This window comes from Rhinatrema bivittatum, chromosome 1 (assembly GCF_901001135.1).
Source record: "Rhinatrema bivittatum chromosome 1, aRhiBiv1.1, whole genome shotgun sequence".
In the NCBI taxonomy this organism is placed as follows: domain Eukaryota; kingdom Metazoa; phylum Chordata; class Amphibia; order Gymnophiona; family Rhinatrematidae; genus Rhinatrema; species Rhinatrema bivittatum.
In genome coordinates, this window is record NC_042615.1 from 38,104,218 (window position 1) to 38,128,126 (window position 23,909).

General features: G+C 50.4%; 1 protein-coding gene across 1 annotated transcript in view; it reads right to left on the reverse strand.

The window, feature by feature from the left end:
• CLGN (calmegin) overlaps positions 1 to 23,909 on the reverse strand; it is a 629,426-nt gene that overhangs the window by 284,171 nt on the left and 321,346 nt on the right. Inside the window, 2 exon segments of the mRNA XM_029603388.1 lie at positions 23,680 to 23,752; positions 23,755 to 23,868. Of these exon segments, the coding sequence (XP_029459248.1) occupies positions 23,680 to 23,752; positions 23,755 to 23,868 (187 nt within the window).

The following is a 23,909-nucleotide window of genomic DNA, read 5'->3' on the forward strand; positions in this document are numbered from 1 at the left end:
AGCCCAATTCGGATTCCGCAAATCCCTCAGCATGGAATCCCTCTTAATCTCATTCACGGACAGAGTCCTCTCCGGCTTGGAGTAAAAGACCCCCTACCTCCTGGCACTTCTCAATATATCTGCAGCTTTTGACACTGTAAAGCATTCTATCCTCATCAACCGGCTCTCAGACATAGGTATCTCAGGATCAGCCCTTGAATGGTTCATTCCTTAACAATAGGACATACAAGGTCAGAATAAGCAACAAGGAATCACATCCGGTCAAGTCCACTCTTGGAGTCCCACAAGGATCCTCCCTCTCTCCAACCCTGTTTAACATTTATCTTCTCCCACTATGTCTTCTGCTCTCAATTCTAAAGATCACACACTCCATATACGCTGACGACGTCCAGATCCTGTTGCCTATCACTGAATCTATCTCAAACACCATCAATTTCTGGAACAATTGTCTACAGTCCATAAATTCCCTCCTCACTAGCCTTAACTTAGTTCTCAATACTGCAAAAACGGAACTTATGCTGATCACCCTGGATGACAACTGTCAGGCTGCCAACAATCTAATCACACCGCTAATGATCTCCCCCACTCATGTAAGAGACCTTGGCGTTACTAAGACGGAATCAGGTGACTTTTGGCAAAGTTGACAACCCAGCCTAGAGAGTGCAGGCGATTCAAGACCGACTGTACCGCTGCCTTGCAAAGATCCTCTGATTTTGCTCGAATAAAGCAGTTGTCCAGGTAGGGGTGCACCAATATCCCTTCCCTTCGAAGGCTCGCCGCCACAATCACCATCACCTTGGTGAACACGAGCGGGGCCGTCGCCAGGCCAATGGGAACTGCGCGGAACTGGTAATGTTTGCCTAGCCCCATGAACCGCAGAAACCTTTGATGGCGCTCCTGTATACCTATGTGAAGATAAGCCTCCATTAAATCCAAAGAAGCCAAAAATTCTCCCTTGTGGACGGCTGCAACGACTGACCTCAATGTCTCCATTCGAAACCTTGGGATTCGTAAGTGTAGATTGACTTTCTTCAAATCCAATATTGGCCGAAACGATCCTTCCTTCTTGGGAACCACTAAGTAAAAGGAGTATCGACCAGTCTGACGCTTGGCTGATGGAACCAGGATGAAAGCCCCCAGCGCCCTCTGCCGAGATAACGTCTGGCGAATAACCTGTTGCTTCTCCCGAGGCCTTCAAGGAGATACCAGAAAACAATCCCGAAGCGGGCGAACAAAATCCAAAGCGTAACCATGATTTATAATCTCTAGAACCCACTCCTCGTAAAATCAGGATATACGTCCCCTGACCATTGGAATGGAGGAATGGGCCGGCGCCCCTTCATTGGGAAGGCTTGGTAGAGGCGAAGGTGTGGGAGGCGCCACTGCACTGAGGTCGCCTGCCACGAAAGGAATGCACCCATGTCCGAGACCTGGTAGGTGTCTGCCGTGAAGTAAAGGAAGCCCCCCTTCCGGCATGAAAATGGCATTGTCCCCGGAGGCACCTGAAAAACGTGAAGCCCTGGGCTTGTCCTCCGGAGTTTGTAGACTTTATTGTCTCCCAGGTCTTTAATAAGTTGCTCCAGCTGTTCGCCAAACAGCAGCTTACCCTTGAAAGGAAAAGAACCCAGCTGAGACTTAGACATAGAATCCGCCACCCTATGACGGAGCCACAATAGCCTCCTGGCTGAGACTGCCGAGGACATCGTGCGAGCAGAAGTCCTGAGAAGATCGAATAATGCGTCAGCCATGTAGGCAACCACCGACTCCATGTGGTTCGCCTGCTCAGTCTCACCCGGAGAAAGTTCCTGTGATGTGAGCAATTGCTGAACCCAGCGGAGGGTGGCTCTCTGCATAAGGCTGCTACAGACAGCTGCCCTTACCCCCAAAGCTGAAACTTCAAAAATACGTTTAAGTAAAATAGGAAAATTAGTTCTTACTTCGTTCCTGTAGTACCACGGATCAGTCCAGACTGTGGGTTGAGCCTCCTTTCCAGCAGGTGGAGACAGACTAAAACTTGAAGGATGCCCTATATCAGGACAAAGCCTATCCTCTAACCCTTCAGTATAACGTATGTCAAAGCAGAAAACAAGACGACCAAAGTAGGATCAAGCAAGTAACCATAAAGCTCAAATGGAGCAACTGTAGAAAAATGTAAGGAACATGGCCTAACTACCCGCTCTTGCATATTCTTGGCATGAGAACAACCAAGGCTTCCGGTGTTTTTCCTCAGTATTTTTGTACAAAAATGAGATAGTAGACTCTGCAGATCTGCAAGAAAAAAAAGCTTCGAGAGGACAGAAAAAGACAAACAGGGAAGGGCATCTGGACTGATCCGTGGTACTTCAGGAACGAAAATTAACAGGTAAGAACTAATTTTCCTTTCCCTGTACGTACCCAGATCAGTCCAGACTGTGGGATATACCAAAGCTTCCCTAAAATGGGTGGGATCAAGGCAGTCCCACTCGAAGCACTGGTAGCCCAAAAGGACCGAAGCAAAGCTTACACATCTAGGCGATAGTGTCGAGCAAAAAGAGATAAGGAGCCCAAGTATGAGCTGTGCAAATCGTCCACGGAGAGAACAAAAGAATGTTTGCACAAGAAGGAGCTCGAGAAGGCAAAGAATGAGTCGGAAGACCCTCGGGGAACCGCCAGGCCATGACAAAAAACAACCGAGAGATCACTTCCTGCAACTAGCGCGCTATATGGACTCAGAAGCCGGCTTACCCAGATTGGACCCACTCCAGGGAACAGGAAGATGGACAGATGCACAAAGCCATTGGGAACCAGGAAATAGAGCAAGAGAACTCGTATGGAAGCGAGGTAACGGAGACCCGTATGGCATCAAGATAATGGAGACCGTCACCAGACGCAGGAGAAAAGCGGGGAGCTCCACCGACCGAAGGACAAGAAGTTAGACGAAACTTCACGAAAAAAAGAAGGACTCGTACGAGGGCTACCCTGAAGTCGGAAAATCGCAAAAAAGGGATCCCGCCAGGACAGCGCTTGGATCTGACGAGCAGAGGAGATAAGACCAGAAGACAGTCGTAAGCATAAGGGCCTGCAGGGTGACGCGACTGAGAGGGTCGAACAGAGCCGTACAGAGGGGTCCGCACCACCGAGTGAAACGTTTATGACGGACAAGTGGGCGAGAAGGTGGATGTAGATGCCTGACGCCCCTGAAGGTCCAAGTCGCAAACGGGTGGCCGCTCAGGGACGACTTGCCACTCGACCCAGGAGAAAGCAGAGGGGGTAGACTGGTACGCACCGAGAACGAAGGAAGGATCCTCAGAGAGACTGCCTCAGAGAAGAAAAGACTAAAGAGATTGGTGCGGAGTACGCCGAAAAACCCGACTTCGCACAAACAAACTCAAGCACGTTCCAGATGCGCACGTACGCCAGGGAGTCGACTGTTTCCGGGCCCGAAGGAAGGCGAAGACGGCCTACTCCGAAAAACCCTCACACCGGAGACATCGCCGTTCAAAAAGGCAGGGCGCTAGACAAGCGTGAACAGACTGGTCGAGAAAAATACAGGGCCCTGACTAAGGAGCCGAGGAAGATGGCGTGGCTGCAGGGGTCCGACCGTCGTTAGGTTGAGAAAAACTGTGAGCCAAGGCCTGAAATGGCCCCTCGGGCGCTACTAGAACCATGGGACACCGGGGGAGAACTATCCGTCTAAGAACTTTCCCAACCAGAGACCACGGGGAAGGGGGGGGGAGGGAGTAGAAAAAAAACATTCCGCCGGCCGAGGGAGAGCCAAGGCAACTACGCCCGCCGAGCCGTGGTCCCTCCAGCGGAAGAACCAATCTACCATGGTATTGAGAAGAGTTGCCATGAGGCCCAGGTGGGAGGGGACCACCTGTCGATGAGAAACCATGGTTGAGCCAAGAGTTCCCACTTCCCGGGATCTAGCGGAGAGCTGCGGCCATCAACACCTAGACATTGGTGAAGATGCAAGGTTCCATCGCGAGATCAAAGAGAAGCGTCCAGAACTCGAAGTCCCGGCGGAGGACACGAACAAGAAGAGACGAGAGAGGGAGCAATTTTAGATCTAATTCTCAGTGGAGCACAGGACTTGGTGAGAGAGGTAACGGTGGTGGGGCCGCTTGGCAATAGTGATCATAATATGATCAAATTTGATTTAATGACTGGAAAAGGAACAGTGTGCAAATCCAAGGCTCTCGTGCTAAACTTTCAAAAGGGAAACTTTGATAAAATGAGAAAAATTGTTAGAAAAAAACTGAAAGGAGCAGCTACAAAAGTAAAAAATGTCCAAGAGGCGTGGTCATTGTTAAAAAATACCATTCTAGAAGCACAGTCCAGATGTATTCCACACATTAAGAAAGGTGGAAAGAAGGCAAAACGATTACCAGCATGGTTAAAAGGGGAGGTGAAAGAAGCTATTTTAGCCAAAAGATCTTCATTCAAAAATTGGAACAAGGATCCAACAGAAGAAAATAGGATAAAGCATAAACATTGGCAAGTTAAATATAAGACATTGATAAGACAGGCTAAGAGAGAATTTGAAAAGAAGTTGGCTGTAGAGGCAAAAACTCACAGTAAAAACTTTTTTAAATATATCTGAAGCAGAAAGCCTGTGAGGGAGTCGGTTGGACCGTTAGATGATCGAGGGGTTAAAGGGGCACTTAGAGAAGATAAGGCCATCGCGGAAAGATTAAATGATTTCTTTGCTTCGGTGTTTACTGAAGAGGATGTTGGGGAGGTACCCGTAATGGAGAAGGTTTTCATGGGTAATGATTCAGATGGACTGAATCAAATCACGGTGAACCTAGAAGATGTGGTAGGCCTGATTGACAAACTGAAGAGTAGTAAATCACCTGGACCGGATGGTATACACTCCAGAGTTCTGAAGGAACTAAAAAATGAAATTTCAGACCTATTAGTAAAAATTTGTAACTTATCATTAAAATCATCCATTGTACCTGAAGACTGGAGGATAGCAAATGTAACCCCAATATTTAAAAAGGGCTCCAGGGGCGATCCGGGAAACTACAGACCGGTTAGCCTGACTTCAGTGCCAGGAAAAATAGTGGAAAGTGTTCTAAACATCAAAATCACAGAACATATAGAAAGACATGGTTTAATGGAACAAAGTCAGCATGGTTTTACCCAGGGCAAGTCTTGCCTCACAAATCTGCTTCACTTTTTTGAAGGAGTTAATAAACATGTGGATAAAGGTGAACCAGTAGATATAGTATACTTGGATTTTCAGAAGGCATTTGACAAAGTTCCTCATGAGAGGCTTCTAGGAAAAGTAAAAAGTCATGGGATAGGTGGCGATGTCCTTTCGTGGATTGCAAACTGGCTAAAAGACAGGAAACAGAGAGTAGGATTAAATGGGCAATTTTCTCAGTGGAAGGGAGTGGACAGTGGAGTGCCTCAGGGATCTGTATTGGGACCCTTACTGTTCAATATATTTATAAATGATCTGGAAAGAAATACGACGAGTGAGATAATCAAATTTGCAGATGACACAAAATTGTTCAGAGTAGTTAAATCACAAGCAGATTGTGATAAATTGCAGGAAGACCTTGTGAGACTGGAAAATTGGGCATCCAAATGGCAGATGATATTTAATGTGGATAAGTGCAAGGTGATGCATATAGGGAAAAATAACCCATGCTATAATTACACCATGTTGGGTTCCATATTAGGTGCTACAACCCAAGAAAGAGATCTAGGTGTCATAGTGGATAACACATTGAAATCGTCGGTGCAGTGTGCTGCGGCAGTCAAAAAAGCAAACAGAATGTTGGGAATTATTAGAAAAGGAATGATGAATAAAACAGAAAATGTCATAATGCCTCTGTATCGCTCCATGGTGAGACAGCACCTTCAATACTGTGTACAATTCTGGTCGCCGCATCTCAAAAAAGATATAATTGCGATGGAGAAGGTACAGAGAAGGGCTACCAAAATGATAAGGGGAATGGAACAACTTCCCTATGAGGAAAGACTAAAGAGGTTAGGACTTTTCAGCTTGGAGAAGAGACGTCTGAGGGGGGATATGATAGAGGTGTTTAATATCATGAGAGGTCTAGAACGGGTAGATGTGAATCGGTTATTTACTCTTTCGGATAGTAGAAAGACTAGGGGGCACTCCATGAAGTTAGCATGGGGCACATTTAAAACTAATCGGAGAAAAGTTCTTTTTTACTCAACGCACAATTAAACTCTGGAATTTGTTGCCAGAGAATGTGGTTCGTGCAGTTAGTATAGCTGTGTTTAAAAAAGGATTGGATAAGTTCTTGGAGGAGAAGTCCATTACCTGCTATTAAGTTCACTTAGAGAATAGCCACTGCCATTAGCAATGGTTACATGGAATAGACTTAGTTTTTGGGTACTTGCCAGGTTCTTATGGCCTGGATTGGCCACTGTTGGAAACAGGATGCTGGGCTTGATGGACCCTTGGTCTGACCCAGTATGGCATTTTCTTATGTTCTTATGTTCTTATGACTATGGCAGCCAAGATGAAACGGAAAATGGAATATGCCACTGAGAGAAACGAGTGGGCCGAGGAATGCCCCGGGGGGAGGACGGCACGAGTATGCTCACAGGGTGTGCATGCGGAGAAGCGGGAACTGAGAGCCCGGGGACTCTTGTGAGGTCTAATAGTGAACGAAGAAAATAGGATAGTGGCCTGCGGCAAGTATGTTGGCTGGGACCGGGGCCTCCGTGCCCAGACACAAGAACTTGGCGGGGGTTAGCTCCACTGTATGTCACAGGAACCACCAGGGGAAACAGAAAAAAAGATCCCGCCAAACATGAGTAAGGCGGAGACGTGCCCGTGTCTGAGAACGTCGAGGACCCCCTGGTCTGACCGGAGCCTGACCCAGTCCGCGGAGAAGAGGGAGAGGCAACCGCCTCAGAAGGGGACCGAGGAACGAGGCAAAGATACTCCGGAGTATGTGCAGGCGTAAGGATTGAGCGCGTGGGCTAACCCTCGCACAAGAGAAGGCACCCACAAGAATGCTGCGACAAAAAAACTGGGATCACGAAAGACAAACCCCCCTGAGGAGACACCGTGCCCGCTGGGGTATACAGACTCTGGCCCCGAAAGCGTGGACTAGAGGGTATAAAGGACCAGGATGGTTACAGACGGGCCACCGGGAGCTGATGACCCCTACCATCCCCTAAGGAATCCAAAGTCTCTCAAGGTCCTGGACAAGGAACAGCTTACCTCTGAATGGCAACGTACCCCACCGGGCGGAGGAGGCCGGAGCGGCCGACCAGTGGCACAGCTACAGGAGCCATGTGGCGGACATCTCCGAGGCAATCGCCTCCGGCTGGAGGCGGCGAAGGGTCGAATGCGCAGCCTCTGGCCACGGGAGATCCCGGGCGCAGAGGAATTTTACCGATGACCCATGAGAGACCTGCGCACAGCAGGAACTGCAGAAAATAGTGGAACACATCCCTGGCGCTAAAACATCAGAGTGCGCTTCAAAAGAGCCTCGCGAACCGTGGTCAGCAGGCATACCGGGGCCGCTTGAAAACCGGGAAAACCCTCCTGAAACGCGACCGCAGAAGGAGTCCACGGAGTGATTATGGGTTTTTTTTTTAAACAAAGCATGCCACCGAGAGGGGAGCTTGTTCAGGGCACGGCCCGACCGGGGAACCTGCGAAAACCACAGGCGCAACTGTTTGGGCGGGGAAGGAAGGAGAAGGCGCTTGACAAAACCAAGATCCCACCAGGACCGGGGCCATATCCGTGGAAAAGAGGCGGCACCAGGAAGATTAGCTATAGCACCCGGGTTGGCTATAGTATCTGGGAGTACCAGGATCCATCGGGGGACAGGGAGAGGGCACCTCCGGGACCACCCGCGCCCCAAGGGACCCCGGGGGCTCTGTAGCTGGCCGAACTAGCAAGGGCATGGAGCGGGGAAATTTTTGTTTACTGATTTAATTAAATAATTAATTACTTTTTTTTTTTTAATTGATGTGTCCCCGGGGGGGGGGGGGACCTTCCACCTCCTCCTGCATGCTCACTAAAGGGAATTTATGCAGGAGGAGGGAAAAATCACAGAAAAAATGATCCCAAAAATCCCGGGTGGGGAAGGGGGAGGTGAGGGGGTGACAAAAAAACCTTCCTGGGGGGTTGGGGGGCTTAAATCGGGGGGGTAGCTGCAAAAAAAAATCGGCCCCCCAGCCCCAGGGAGCTCCGAAAATGGAGCGATAAAAAATCCAAAATGGCCACCGTTCCCGGGCTGCCCGACCCGAGAACGGCCTGGCCAAGCTCTGGGGACGGGATCTCCGGGCTAAATTTGCCTTCCCTGCCGAGGAGGGACCTTCCCCACCCGGCAGGGAGGCATAGAAGAAACCCCCACAGCAAAAACTCGATGGGGGCTGGCAGAAAAGAGGCAGGCTGCCTGCCCGCGGCAAAGATAGAGCCGCTCTGAGGAGAAAAAAGGCTGCAGAGAGAAAAATGATTGACAGCCTACAGGGCCGGAGAGAGCAGGAGGGAAACCTGCTGCCTCCTGCCTGTCTGGCTGCCGGTTCAAGGCCTGCTGTGACCAGAAAAATTAAAAAATGCTGGTCAACTGCTGCAAATAAGTTAGAGGTAAGTGAGTACCTGCAACTTATTGAAGTTTAAAATTTATTTATTTTTTTTTTTACTGAGCGCAGCAGCGCGTTCAAAAACCCTCTCGGCAGCCAGAGGGGGGGAACGAGACCCCGAGAGCCTCTGTCCCCACACTTGGAAGCATACATGGACTCAGGCTATGCAGCACAAAAGGGGCAAAGCCCCCATGAGCCCGGCATGAGCTGGGAGAAGGAGCCGTCTCCCACACAGAAAAAAGAAAAATCCGTAAAAGTAAAACCGGCACTTTTTTTTTTTTTTTTTTTTTTACAAGAGAGAACTAATAGAAGTACTTGCTTGAGCCTAAAAGAGAAGAAAAGGCTGACTAGCCTACAGCAGAGAATCGAAGGGGAGATGCTACACCTGCTGGAGACAGACGAATACTGAAGGATAGGCTCTGTCCTGATATAGGGCATCCTTCAAGTTTTAGTCTGTCTCCACCTGCTGGAAAGGAGGCTCAACCCACAGTCTGGACTGATCTGGGTACATACAGAGAACTCCAATTTCCTATCCTGAAGATTCTAGAGTGCTGACCCCCCCGCCCCAGTCACGGGAATCGTGGTGTGCTTGACAATAGCTGTAACAGCCGAGTCCACCTGAGGGATCTTGAGGAGATCTAAAGATTCCTGAGGTAACAGGTAGAGCTTTTCCACAGCTCTACTGACCCTTAAGGATGCTTCAGGTACATCCCATTCTTTAGAAACAATCTGAAAAAGTTTCGGATGAAAGGGAAAAGTTTGAGGTGGAGGTCGAAGCCCTGACAAAACAGAATCCCCCGGGGAGGGGAACTTTCAGCTCTCGGAGCACATGCAGTATCAGGGATCCAACTCCTCCTTACTGAATAAACGTAGCACCTGCGGATCATATCCTTCCACTGGGGCAGCAGCATCCACATCAATATTCACATCCATATTGGCCAGGTCCGTAAGGGAAAGATCCGCAGGTGCCGAGGGCCAGGGCATCTCAGGAACTGCAGGAGGAATAGACTCGACCCAGAAACCACCAGGTCTGGAGCAGGACTCAAAAGTCTGGCTGGGGTAGCCCCTGAATTATTTAAGTCCGCTTCAGCCCCTAAATAGGCTTTATGCATTAAGAGAATAAATTGGGAGGAAAATGGGGGTTGTTTCTTTAATGGCTCCTCCGGAGGAAAAATCGAAGGAGGGGCTGTAAGAGGGAGCGAATCGCGCTTCCCCTGGGGGGAGGTTCTTCCTCTCTCCCCGCCAGGGGAGAAAGGAAGAACCTCCTCCTTCTCCCAGTGCTGCTCTGCATGGGAACCTGATGCAGACAAAATGGCCGCCGCATCTTATCCGATCATGCCCGGCCTGAATCATTTGGCTGCCGGCGCCTCCAATGCGCTACGCGAATGGGAGTTCCTCCCAGACATCTGCCTCCGCGAGGGTCTCTCGCCCCCGGGTAGACAGCGGGAGCAGAGACCCTCGCGGGAGAGCCGGCTCCCCGACTCCCCACAAGCCGCACAAGTGTGACCACGCGGCATAAAAAGGGCACGAAGCAACTTCTTTAGACTAGGTGAGAAAAGTCCACCCTCTCCGGAGGCCTGGGAAACGCGGCAGGCATAAGTGCTGACAGGAATAACAAGAAATATTTAACAATACCTTGCTCTCTCTTTTAATATGTCTCTTGATTCCTCTTTTTTTTTTTTATCTGTCACAGCCACCTGAGGAATAAGCGTCTCTGCCTAAGAAATAGGCAGTGATCTAGCCAGAGGAATGACCCTTTTCTGGCACAAGGTAGAAAAGGGGAGAAAGTGACCGGCCCACCGGTAAATAGTCTCCTCAGTCACCGGGCTAGCAGCCAAAACCTCCGGGTATAAAGGCTTAGGGGCAATGCCTGCCTTGCCTGCCTTAGAGAGAAATGCTTAAGTGTCTTTCTTGTTTCCCTTTTTTTTTTTTTTTTTTAATTGATCTAGTCAAAGGTAATAGACAAAATATCAATAACCAAACCAGGTCATGCCAAACACATGTAATTTGAAATTTTGACAGGGATCAGGACCGCAGGTCATGCCTCTGCATCAGAGAGATACTGAAGGGGATGCAGGTGGCACACTGGTATTTTTGGGGTGCCTTTTCAGTTTTCTCTAACTCCATCTGCTGGAAGGGAGGCATACCCAGCAGTCTGGACTGATCCTGGTACATACAGGGAAAAAGTGATTTTCTTAGCAGATCCGGGGATAAGCATCTCAAAGGTTTAGCCTGAAGCAGCCTCTCTGGTAAACATATGAGCAGGGTACTAAACACTCATTTCAATTATTTTTCAATTTCCCAATCAGTAATAAAATATTGAAAAACTTCAGACATATCAAATAACAGACATCAATAAAACTAAAAATGATTTAAAAAGTCTCCACTCTCTATGCCTGGGACCTTTTGATTTCCTATCACCCTGAAATTACAATGAATTAGTAGAATTGGGAGAGGGGTGCACAAACATTCTCCTCTTATACATGCACATATGCACACGTTCATTCTCACTCAAAGACACAGGGTAGGAAGAGTTGGGTTCACAGCTGAAAGAGGTTTCTCAGGACAGATTGGCTGAATCTGCAATCTCACCGGCCATCCCTGTCCAAACAATAGTGTGCAGAGAAAGTGTGGAGAGAACTCCATGTCACAGCCCTGCAGATCTCTCCCATCGGAACTGCCGCAGGTGGGCCGCAGACGTCACCACTACCCTTAAAGAGTGCGCCATGGCGTGGCCCTCCGGCTGCAGTCCCCCTGGGTCACTAGCAGAAGGAAATACAGTCCGCTAGCCAGGTGGAAAGAGTCTCTTAGTAAGAGCCCTACCCAGCCTGTTGGGGTCAAATGAGACAAACAGCTGGGTGGACAGCCTGTGGCCTGCAGTATGGTCCAGGTAGAAGGCCAAGGCCCTCTTACAATCTAGCGTGTACAGGTCCCTCTCTCCTGGGCTGGCATGAGGCCGGGGGAAAAAGGAAGGTAGGACTACAGATTGGTTAAGATGGAAATCTGTAACCAACTTTGGTAGGAACTTAGGGTGAGTGTGCAGAACCAGCCTGTCATGGAAGAACCTCGCGTAGGTGGGTAAGTCACCAAGGCGTGCAACTCACTGACCCTGCGCACCAACCTGACCGCTATCAAGAAGACAACCTTCCATGTCAAATGCTTGAGAGCGCTTGAGCACAGTGGCTCAAAAAGCGGCTTCATCAGCTGGGCCAGCATCACGTTCAGGTCCCAAGAAACCAGTGGGGGCCGCAGTGGAGGCCGCAGCTAAAGCAGCCCCCGCATGAACTGCCCCACAATAGGCTGCACCGAAATGAATGAACCGTCCACCTCCTGGTGATAAGCTCTTATGGCACTGAGGTGCACCCGAACAGAGTTGGTCTTAAGTTCTGCCTCCGAGAGGTGCAGCAGATAGTCCAGGAGTTGACAGACAAGAAAAGAAGTGATTGAGGCCCTTCTGCTCACACCAGATGGCAAACCTCTTATTTTAAGGCATACGACTTCCTGGTGGAAGGCTTTCATGAAGCCACCAGGACCTGGGCTACGTCCTCCGAAAGGTCCAGGGGCTGCAAGATCAACCTTTCAACATCCATGCCATGAGAGACAGGACACAGAGGTTGGGATGGTGCAGCCTGCCCTGATCCTGGGAGAGAAGGTCCGGGGCTTTCCCCAAAAGGATCGGGTTCCTCCTGGAAAGTTTCCGCAAACGGGGAACCAAACCTGCCTCAGCCAATGTGGCGCAACAAGGATCATTGACCCCCAGTCCTGGTGAAGCTTCAGGAGTGTCTTTGTCACTAATGGAAGAGGCTTATAGGCATACAGGAGGCCCGTCCCCAATGGACGGCAAAGGCGTCCGTGGGAGGCACGCCATCCGATCAGGACAGAGAGCTGCACAGGGGAACCTTTGCGTTGTTGGGTGAAGCAAACAGGTAAACAGGTCCATGTCCAGAGTCCCCCAGAGATGGAAGATCCGGTCTGCTACCTCCTGTTTCAGGGAACACTCGTGGGCTGGAAGGTGCGACTCAGGCAGTCTGCCAGGGTGAATCTCTGTGCCTGCCAATTACACGGCCTGGAGAAACATCCCCTGTGCCAGTGCCCAGCTCCAGATTTGTACTGCTTCCAGACAAAGGAGAAAGGATCTGGTACCTTTTTGCTTGTTGATATATCACATAGCCATCTGGTTGTCTGCTTGAATGAGGACGACCTTGTTGGCCAAGCAATCCCAGAAGGCCCACAGGGCATACCAGATCGCCCTCAGTTCCAAAAGGTTTATCTGAAACTGCGCTTCCTGTGCAGGCCAAATGCCCTGGGTACGGAGGCCAACGTAGGAACCTCACCTCAAGTGAGACACATCCGTGGTAGCACAACCTGAGGTGAGGGTGCTCGGAAGGGAATACCCCACTCCAGGTTGAGGGGAGATGTCCACCAAGTCAGGGAGGTCCTGAGTGAGGAGGACACCTGGATGCTGACCTGAAGGCCCTGGGTGGCCTGTTGCTACTGGGAACACAGGCTCCACTGGGCTCGGCACATATTTAGATGGGGAAAAGAAGTGACATGTACGGTCACAGCCATGTGTCCTAGAAGCTGCAACATATGCCACATCGAAACTAGCCGGCTCTATTGAATCTCCCCTGCCAGGGGAGCCAGGGAACTCGATCTGTTGTGCGGCAGGAAGGCCTTTGCCTGTGTCGCATCCAGCATGACCCTGATGAAAGTCATCTGTGACGATGGGTGGAAATTTGACTTCAGGTAGTTGATTAAAAACCCCAGGTGCTCCAGGACCTGAATGGTACTGTGTACCACCCGCAGCACCCCGGCCTGTGTACCGCTCTGGACCAGCCAGTCGTCCAGATATGGAAACACCTGAACTCCTAGCTGGCGCAGGTAAGCCCCCCCTCCCCCCCGCCCCATGGCTAGGCATTTTGTGAAAACCCACGACGCATAAGTGAGGTGCCCCCGCGGTACTGAAAATGCGAAGGTACCTCCTGTGACTTGGAAGGATTGTGATGTGGGCGAACGCATCCTTTAGATCGAGGGACTAAAGCCAGTTCCCCTGGTTCAACAAGGGGAATTATGCTGCCCAAGCATACCATCGAACTTTTCCTTTTTTAGGAATCTGTTCAAAGCTCACAAATCCAGATTGGGACGGAGGCTTTCTCACAGGACAAGCAAGATGGTAGTCCTCACATATGGGTGACATCATCAGGATGGAGCCCAATCACGGAAAACTTCTGTCAAAGTTTCCAGAACTTTGACTAGCCCCTACTGGGCATGCCCAGCATGGCACTAACCCTGCAGCCAGCAGGGGTCCCCCTTCAGTCTTCTTTTTTCCGCGCAGCAGTAGCCTCGTGGTTTAGGAGCTCTGAAGAGATTCTTGACAGGAATTTTCCTCACAGAGTTAATTAAACTTAAATTGCCCCACAGGGGTCCCCCTCCTCTAACTTTCTCAGCCTGCGGTACTCCGGTACTTTTTTGACAGTCTTTCATCGATTACCGTTGAGTTTGGCCCTCGCGGCCTACTGGCCGTCGACCGTACTGCGGCTCGATTTTTTTCGATGGCCATGGCGTCGGGGTTTCGTCGGTGCCCAGACTGTACTCGTACCGTGTCTATCACAGACCCTCATGGAGTCTGTGTAATGTGTTTAGGCCGTAAGCATGATGTCCTGACTTGCAGAAAATGTGCCCTCATGACACCAAAAGGTCGCAAAGCCAGAATGGAGAAGATGGGTCTACTCTTCCGTGCTCACACCCCGACGCCGTCCATCGCGTAGACGTCATCGGAACTGGTACCGAAGTCACACCAGCATCGACCACCGTCCGGTGACCGTCCGCCATCGAGGTCTTCACGGCCATCAACTCCCGTTTCTCCCCCTCAAGATCGAGGGGATCATAGGGAGAAACATCGCCATCGGCATCGTAAGTCTCGGACCGTTGAGGAAGCGAAATCATCGACCGAGCCACCGTCCGAGCCACCATCGAAGAAGCCCCGTCCAGGAATGGCACCAACCATTCCTGCGACCGGGACATCAAGGCCATCCTCACCCGATTGGGGTTTGGGAGTAGCAATTCCGCCTGTAAAGGTGGTCCCTCCGACTGTGCCTCCGCCCCCCTCTTAAGTCACGGAGCCGGAGCTGCTTGCTCCAGGTCTCTAGGAAGAACTGGATCGGCTGGTCCAGGAGGCCAACGACAAGACGATGCAACGGCTCCAGGTTCCTCCGGCACCGAGAGTGGAACCGGTCACCGACCTGATGACAACAGCGCTGGCACTGCTGCTATCCCATGCTGCTATCCCATTAAACCTAATTATATCAATTAGTTTTAAAATAATAGAATATGCATTTGGTTCAATTTAGTTCCTGTGGTTACAATCAGCTCTATTTTTGACTTTTATGTTCTAAGGTATTGTGTTGGTTCGTAAATGATTTTTAGATACATACGATATCACTATTGTATTAAAACATTATATTAATTTATGGTTTACTGTCTGTTCTGCCTGTTATCATACATACCTGTTATCTGTAAAGCCTGTTGCTAATTATTGTTTATTGTAAACCGCGGTGATGTATCTTTTTATGTACTGCGGTATATAAAAATCCATAAATAAATAAAAATAAATAAATCCCGGATGGAGGCGCTCATGACCGCTCTTCCACCGGTGATTCACAGGTCTCTGATGGCTCCGGTACGCTCCCCGTTGACAGCTTCATCGGGAGGAGAAACACCATTCCGCATTCCTCCTTCGGGAGTACTGCCTCAGCCATCGATGCCGAGTTGTCCCTCACCACCGATTCATTCATCGGGGGCGATATGCACATCGGCGCCATCAATGCCTTCGATACCGGCACTGATGCCTTCCAGGCTGTCCACGGTGCCCCCGGCGATTCCTTCGATTTTCTCGGAGCCTCAGCCGGGACCTTCGGGTATCCAACCCCCTTCTCGTCCTACAGGTCACTCTGCTGATCCTTATGACACCTGGGGTGATAATACTTTCACAGACAGGGATGACTTACCTTCACCTCCCTCTCCTACTGAAAGTAGAAAGCGTTCTCCTCCAAAGGACCTTTCTTTCATTAATTTTGTGAAGGAAATGTCTGAATTGGTCCCTTTTCAGCTTCAGATGGAGCAGGATGATAGGCACCAGATGATGGAGCTCCTCCAATTCCTGGATGCCCCTAAAGTGATCCCTTCTATTCCCATTCATCAAGTTATTCTTGACCTCCTCAAAAAGAACTAGGAAAACCCAGGATCCGTTGCCCCAGTCCATAGAAAAGCCGACACTACCTATTTAGTACAATCAGCCCTCGGCTTTCAAAAATCTCAGCTCGACCACCATTCAGTGGTGGTGGAATTGGCTCAAAAGAAAGCAAAAAGGACGAAGCCTCACTCATCTACCCCTCCTGTTAAGGAACACAAGTTCCTAGACAATATTGGTTGACGAGTGTTCCAAGGGGCCATGCTCATCTCCAGAATTGCTGCTTATCAGCTGTATATTACCCAATACAGTAGGGTCATTTTCAAGCAGATATAGGACTTCTCTGAAACCCTGCCTGACCAATTCCAACAACAGCTTCAAATCCTTGTCAACAAGGGGTTTGAGGCAGGAAAGCAGGAGATAAGAACAGCTTACGATATCTTCGACACCTCTACTAGAGTGTCTGCAGCTGCCATTTCGGCAAGACGATGGGCCTGGCTCAAATCTTCTGATTTTCGCCCAGAAGTACAGGACAGGCTGTCTGACCTGCCATGTGTAGGAGACAATAAGTTCGGTGAACAGATCCAGCAAATAGTGGCTGAATTAAAGGACCATCATGAGACCCTTAAACAGCTCTCATCGATACCTTCCGACTTCCCCTCAAGACAGACCTTTAGGAAGGACTCTAAGAAGTCATTCTTCCATCCAAAGAAGTACTATCCTCCACCAGCAAGGTCCCAAACTACGAGGCCTTCTCAAAAACCTCAGCCTCGCCAGGCCGAAAGCAAAAGCCGCAAGCAGCTCCCCAGCCGGGGCCTGCTTCAGGTTTTTGACTTTCAATTGGAGAGCAGCAGCCTGATTTCTCTACCAAGCATACCAGTGGGAGGTCGATTGTGCCACTTTCACAACATGTGGAAGTCAGTCACAACCGACCAATGGGTGCTAACAATCATTGCTCAGGGTTACCACCTAAACTTTCTTGCTCTTCCACCGGACTCACCACCTCTGCAAGCATGGAGAGTATCCGACCATTCTGTCCTTCTGCAGCAGGAGGTTTCCCTTCTTCTCCAGTTAAGAGCAATAGAACCCGTCCCTCTCTTGCAGCAAGGCCTAGGGTTCTATTCCCGATACTTTTTGATCCCCAAAAAATCCGGGGGAGTTCGTCCAATTCTGGACCTACGTGCTCTCAATAAGTACCTACAGCGAGAAAAGTTCAAGATGGTAACCTTGGGCTAGCTTCTACCTCTTCTGCAAAGAGGAGACTGGCTCTGCTCTCTGGACCTTCAGGACGCATACACACACATTGCGATAACTCCAGCTCATCGCAAGTACCTCAGGTTTTAATAGGCCCAAAGCACTAGCAATACCGCGTGCTTCCGTTTGGCCTAGCATCAGCACCACGAGTCTTTACCAAATGTCTCGTGGTTGTCGCAGCTTTTCTCAGGAAAGAAGGTGTTCACGTCTACCCCTGTCTTGACGACTAGTTAATCAGGACTCCAACCCAGCAAGCCGCTCGGTCGTCCCTCAATTTGACTCTACACACTAATTTCTCTAGGATTTCTCGTCAATTACAAAAAATCCTATTTAGTCCCATCTCAAACCTTGTCATTCATTGGGGCAGACTTGGACACCTTGCAGGCAAAAGCCTTTCTACCTCAACAATGAGCGCTAACTCTCGTGTCTCTTGCTCACCAGTTGCAGTCTCAGCATACAGCAACAGCTCGCCAATTCCTCGTCCTTTTAGGACACATGGAGTCAGACCATGTCACACCAATGGCCCGCCTGGCAATGAGGCTCATGCATTGGGACTCTGAGGTCACAATGGATTCAAGCTGTTCAGCCTCTGTTGACCACTGTCCACATCACCAACTCACTCAGTCTGTCTCTCGCCTGGTGGGAAAATCACAACAATCTCCTCCAGGGACTGCCCTTTCAAGTGCCAGATCCTCAACTCATCCTCACCACCGACGCTTCCAACCTCGGGTGGGGAGCCCACGTGGACAATCTACAGACACAAGGGTCTTGGTCTCCAGGGGAAGCCAAACATCTAATAAACTTCCTAGAACTTCGAGCAATGCGATATGCTCTCAGGGCTTTTCAGGAACGCCTGTCAAATCACGTCATCCTGATTCAGACGGACAACCAGGTGGCCATGTGGTACATCAACAAGCATGGAGGCACAGGCTCCTTCCTTCTGTGTCAGGAAGCTGTGCAGATTTGGGCGGAAGCGCTCTCCCACTCGATGTACCTCAGGGCCACCTACATACCGGGAGTGGACAATGTCCTGGCAGACAAACTGAGTCATGTCTTCCAACCGCACGAGTGGTCTCTCAGCCCCTCGGTAGCGGACTTCATCTTCCAACAATGGGGTTATCCCCAGACAGACCTCTTTGCGTCCCCTCAGAACCACAAAGTCGACAATTTCTGCTCCCTCATTCAGAGCGAGCGCTCTCAGCCCAGGGATGCATTCTCCCTCTCGTGGGCAAACGGTCTGCTCTACGCATTCCCTCCACTTCTTCTTTCGAAGACTCTCGTGAAGTTACGTCAGGACAAGGGAACCATGATCCTGATAGCACCTCACTGGCCACGCCAAGTGTGGTTTCCAATACTTCAGGATCTCTCCATCCGCAGGCACATTTCCTTGGGAACGAACCCGCATCTGATCACTCAAAACAACTGATGTCTACGCCATCCCAATCTTCAGGCCTTGTCTCTGACAGCATGGATGTTGAAAGGTTAATCCTTCAACCACTTAACCTTTCAGATTCGGTTTCTCGTGTCCTGATTGCTTCACGGAAGCCTTCCACAGGAAAATCTTATTCCTATAAATGGAAAAGGTACACATCATGGTGCACCTCACAGTCCCTTGATCCCTTTTCCTGTCCAATCCCAAGAATTTTGGACTATCTCTGGCATTTGTCGGAGTCAGGTTTAAAGACTTCCTCAATCAGAATGCATGTCAGTGCGGTAGCCGCCTTCCATAAAGGTGTCGTGGATGTTCCTATATCAGTACAACCCCTTGTAACATGCTTCTTAAAGGGCTAGCTCCATATCAAGCCACCTTTACGTCCTCCGGCTCCTTCTTGGGACCTTAATCTGGTTCTTGGTCGGCTCATAAAACCACCATTCGAGCCTCTTCACTCCTGTGACCTAAAATATCTCACATGGAAAGTGATTTTCCTTTTAGCTATCACTTCAGCTCGCAGAGTTAGTGAGTTACAGGCCCTAGTTACCTATCCGCCTTACACTAAACTCCTGCAGGACCGGGCGGTACTCCGCACTCACCCTAAGTTTTTACTCAAGGTAGTTTCAGAGTTTCACATTAATCAATCCATCATACTACCTACCTTCTGTCCCAGGCCCCACTCCAATCCAGGGGTTGAGGCTCTGCATACCCTTGACTATAAACGGGCTCTAGCGTTCTACTTAGACCATACAGTTGCCCACAGGAAGAGCATTCAGTTATTCGTCTCTTTCCATCCCAACAAATTAGGGCAACAGGTGAGTAAGCAGACTCTCTCCTCCTGGTTTGGTGGACTGCATATCTTTTTGTTACCAGCAAGCAGGCATTCCTTTTCAAGACCGTATTAAAGCACACTCTGTGAGGGCCATGGCGACTTCAGTAGCACACCTACGATCGGTGCTGCTTCCTGATATTTGCAGGGCTGCCTCCTGGAGTTCTCTCCAAACTTTCGCAGCCCACTATTGCTTGGACAAAGCCGGAAGACAAGGCTCCATCTTCGGCCAGTCTGTCCTGCGTAACTTATTTCCAACGTGACGTACCTACACCCTTCCGCCTGCCCGGTGGGGTTCAGGATGCCCTCTACAAAATTCTACCCCACTTGTTGTGCCTGTTGCACGCCGTTGGGTACATTTGGTTCATATTCGGACATCCTCAGCTCGGTACTCACCCATATGTGAGGACTACCATCCTGCTTGTCCTGTGAGAAAGCAAATGTTGCTTACCTGTAACAGGTGTTCTCACAGGACAGCAGGATGTTAGTGCTCATGAAACCTGCCCGCCGCCCCGCAGTGTTGGGTTCGTAACGTTTTGTTATTTTATTTTCGGCACTGCCTGTAGCTTTCAAATAAGACTGAAGGGGGGACCCCTGCTGGCTGCAGGGTTAGTGCCATGCTGGGCATGCCCAGTAGGGGCCAGTCAAAGGTCTGGAAACTTTGACAGAAGTTTTCCGTGATTGGGCTCCATCCTGATGATGTCACCCATATGTGAGGACTAACATCCTGCTGTCCTGTGAGAACACCTGTTACAGGTAAGCAACATTTGCTTGCTGTTTTCTTTGGAATCAGGAAGAAACAGGAGTAAAATCCCCGACCCTGCTGCTCTTGAGGAACTGGTTCCACTGCTCTGGCCATTAGAAGGGCCAAGAGCTCCTCTTGAAACAGTTCTGGATAAAAGACAGGACCCCACTGCGGGCTCAGGGGAAAATCTGGTGTAGTTTCCATGCCATTCCGGATGACGGACAGGACCCACTGATCCAACATCACGGCTGGCCACCGGTCCACAAAAAAGTTGACCTGGCCCCTGACCAGCAGGTCCCCGAGCACCGGGAGATGCAACTGGCATACACCCCCGCACTGCTAGACAAAACCTTGTAGCGGAGCTAGCCTGGGGGACTGCTTGTGGACGGGGGTCCCGCTGATGTCAGGATCTACCACTGGTGTTCTCTTGCTGCGGTCTGGAGCGGGGGGGGGGGGGGCCTTAGGGAAATACTTCTTTAGACTATAGAAAGGCCTCCTCAGCCCTGTCCAGGATGACCTTTTGGAAGAGGCCAGTGAGGCCGAGGCGCCAGCGGACAAGTGCTGAAGGGTCTCATGGTGCTCCTTCAGCTGCGCGACTCCCTCCTTGACCTTGTTGCCGAAAAGATTATCACCGGTGCAAGGCAAGTCAGCTAGCCAGTCCTGTACCTCAGGGCAAAGGTCCAAGGCCCGAAGCCAGGCGGTGGGCAGAAATACCTGCTGCCGTAAAATGCCCTGCTGTCTTGAAGATGTCGTAGGTAGCACACACCTCATGCTTACCTCATTCAAGGCCCTGCTGGACAAGCGCCATAATGGCCTCCTCAGGCTGCTGCGCCAGGCCATCCGCTACCTCCTGGACTTGATTGAAGTGGTTGCGAGTATATTGGGTCATGTATAGGAGGTAGGAGGCAATATGGGCCACAAACATGGCCCATATTGCCATGTTTGTGGCCCATATTGGCCCATACACCCTCCTACCCATGGCATACCATGCTCAGTTGTCCTTACCTGAAGGGGTTGACACATGGGTTTTTAATCGTTTCACCTTCTTGAGTGTCTACTCAACCACCACAAACTGGTGGGGAAGCTGGCACTTTTCGAAGCCCGCAGTCTGTTGCTTGAAGTACACCCTATCAGCCTTCCGGTTAACCGGTGAGGCTGATAGGGGGTGTTCCCAGAGCCAGAGTAGCAGTTCCAGGAAAATCTCATGCACTGGCACCGCTACAACTTCCTTTGGGGCGTTGACGAACTGGAGGATCTGAAGCATTTTATGGTGGGTATTCTCGTCCATCATGAGCTGGAAGGGAATAGCCTCAACCATCGTGCACACAAACCCAGCGAAGGTCAAGTCCTCTGGTGGAGAACACTGGCATTCCTTCAAAGGGGAAGGATCTGATGGAAGGTCATCGGAGTCTACTGACGAAACATCGAAGGTTTCCTGACCCCAGGGGTCATAAGGGCACCTCAGGTTTTCGAGACCACCCGGACAGGAGGGTCATGGAACCCTGGGCATATCCCTGGGTGCAGACACTGGGAGGCCCGGGGGGGACTGCAGGCACCAAAGGGCTGGGTCCTAGCCTGGGGAGCCCCAGACATGGTGCCGAGGGACCTTGAGGCGCAGAGGGCACCTCAACTTCTAAGGAATCCCCCATGAGGACTAACTCAGACACCTTGGTTTTGGTGCCCAGCGAGGCACCAAGGGATCGCAAGGTGCCGGCATCAACTGTATCGGGAGGACAGTGAGGAGGACATTGAGGCGATCCAGCAATGGTTCAGCCTGGTCACTGCAGTCGGCAATGGCGCAGGATTCAGTGTGGGTGCCAGCCTCGAAGACATCGGCGAGGGCACCAGAATCAGGGATGGCACTAGCTCCCAATCACACAGAGCACGATCCACTGCCAGGCACACCCAACGTTCCAGCTTCACCTCAAATGCCTCTGACAAGAGGGCAGGCTGAGAGAGGAGGGTTGGGCCCAACTCCTCCTCAGAGCCCTAAGGAGGGTTGATGTCCGGCACCAGAATTGGTGTGCAAGGCCACGGACCACAGACATTGAGGGAGGATGGGGCCTCCTTGTATCGAGGCCACTTAGGCGGCAGGGCAACAAGTGCCATGGTCCTCACATTCCTGGTCCCACACGCAGACAGGATCTGTGCCGATGTTTGCGGGATCTCCCACTGTGCTTGGCCTGGTCTTTCCCCGGTGCAGAGAATGAGGAAGACGATCCTGAAGTCTGGGACTTCAAGGAGACCGAGACAGGCTGACCCCCCAGAACTCTCTTTCCTTGAGAGCTTCAGGGGAAGGGGTGGTAACCGAGGGATCAAGGATGATCGGTTCCCCTCGGTCCTTGGGTATTGACAGCACTGACGCTCGTGTATATGGCTCGGACTTGCCTAAGTCACGTTCTCCATTTTGTCCAGCCTGGCCCGAAGGCCCTTCGGGGTCATCTAAGCACACAATTCGCAGCCACGGACATCATGTGACATCCCCAGGCAGAGGATACACACTTCATCTGGATCCATTAGGGACATAGTCACTGGGCGTTGGGGGCATCGGCGAAAAACAAGAGGCAACCATGAGGTGCACAACGACCGGCAGATATGGGAGAAGCGAAAAAACTCACCCACCAAGAAGAACCTGATGTGAACTGGAGAGAGACCCAGCGCAGGAAAAAAGTACACGAAAATTGCGAAGAAAAATTCACTTTTTACAAAAAAAAGGCACAACCTCCACCTCTGCGAGATGACAGCTCCGCAGAAAAGAAAGGCCTGGAGAGAGACCCTGTGTGAATGCAGGGATAGTGGCATGCTGGGCATGCTTAGTGTGCCAGCCAAAGTTTTCCATGCTGGGTTCCATCTGATGATGTCACCCATGTGTGAGGACTACCATCCTGCTTGTCCTAGGAGAAATACATGATCTCTCACGCACATACATGCTTATACAAACATACGCTCCCCCTCTCATACACACACACATCACACATTCCCTCTCTCATACACATGATCTCTCACGCATGTGCTCCGTCTCTCATAAATTTACACTCTCTCACACACAGGCTCTTTTTCTCACACACATACAAGCTCCCTCTCTCTAATTCACACAGGCAAACATGCTCACACAGCCTCTCTCTTACCCAGACCACTCCCTCTGTCTTGGAATCTGCACAGGGAGAGAGGTTCAGCGGCCTCCTTCTCACTCAGACTGCCAGCAGGATGGAGTGAGAAGGATGGAGTGAACAGTGGCCCCGCTGCCTCCTGCATTCTTTGGCCGCTGGGGGGATTGGGTGAACCAGAGGCCCTGTGACTTCCTGTAGTCTTTTCGACCACTGGCAAGATGGGGTGCACTGGTGGCCACATGGCCTTCATTCCTCAGCCACTGGCAGGATCAGGTGAGCCAATAGCCTCCTGCAGTCTTCGGCTGCTGCCGGCTTGTTGGGCCTTCTCTTTCCCAGCTGCCATGGAATGGGGTTTGTTGGGCCTCTTCTTGGCGAGGGTTTTTGCAGACTCTGTTATGGTATGGTGGAGTCCTAGGGGTCCGCAGACCACAGGTTGGGAACCACTGATCTACATCATCTTATCGAGACACAATAAAGGTTACAAGAATACTTCTGTGGTTTTGTGGTGTGATGTATACTATGACTGTAGTATAAATAAAAGGCACTTACCAGTCATCTGGTTTGACAGCACTTGCATCAGGAATTGTAGCTCTCTCATCCCATTCCTCAGGTTTCTTATCAATGGATCACTGATCTCTCTAGCTGGATTCACAGGTGGAATCATATCTTCCAGTAGATTTCCTTTGCTGATGATAGTTTGATCAATTAATATTTCAAATGTGTTATCTTGTTCCAACACTAATCAAACAAAATAGAAACAATAATTTCCTGGTTTAGTG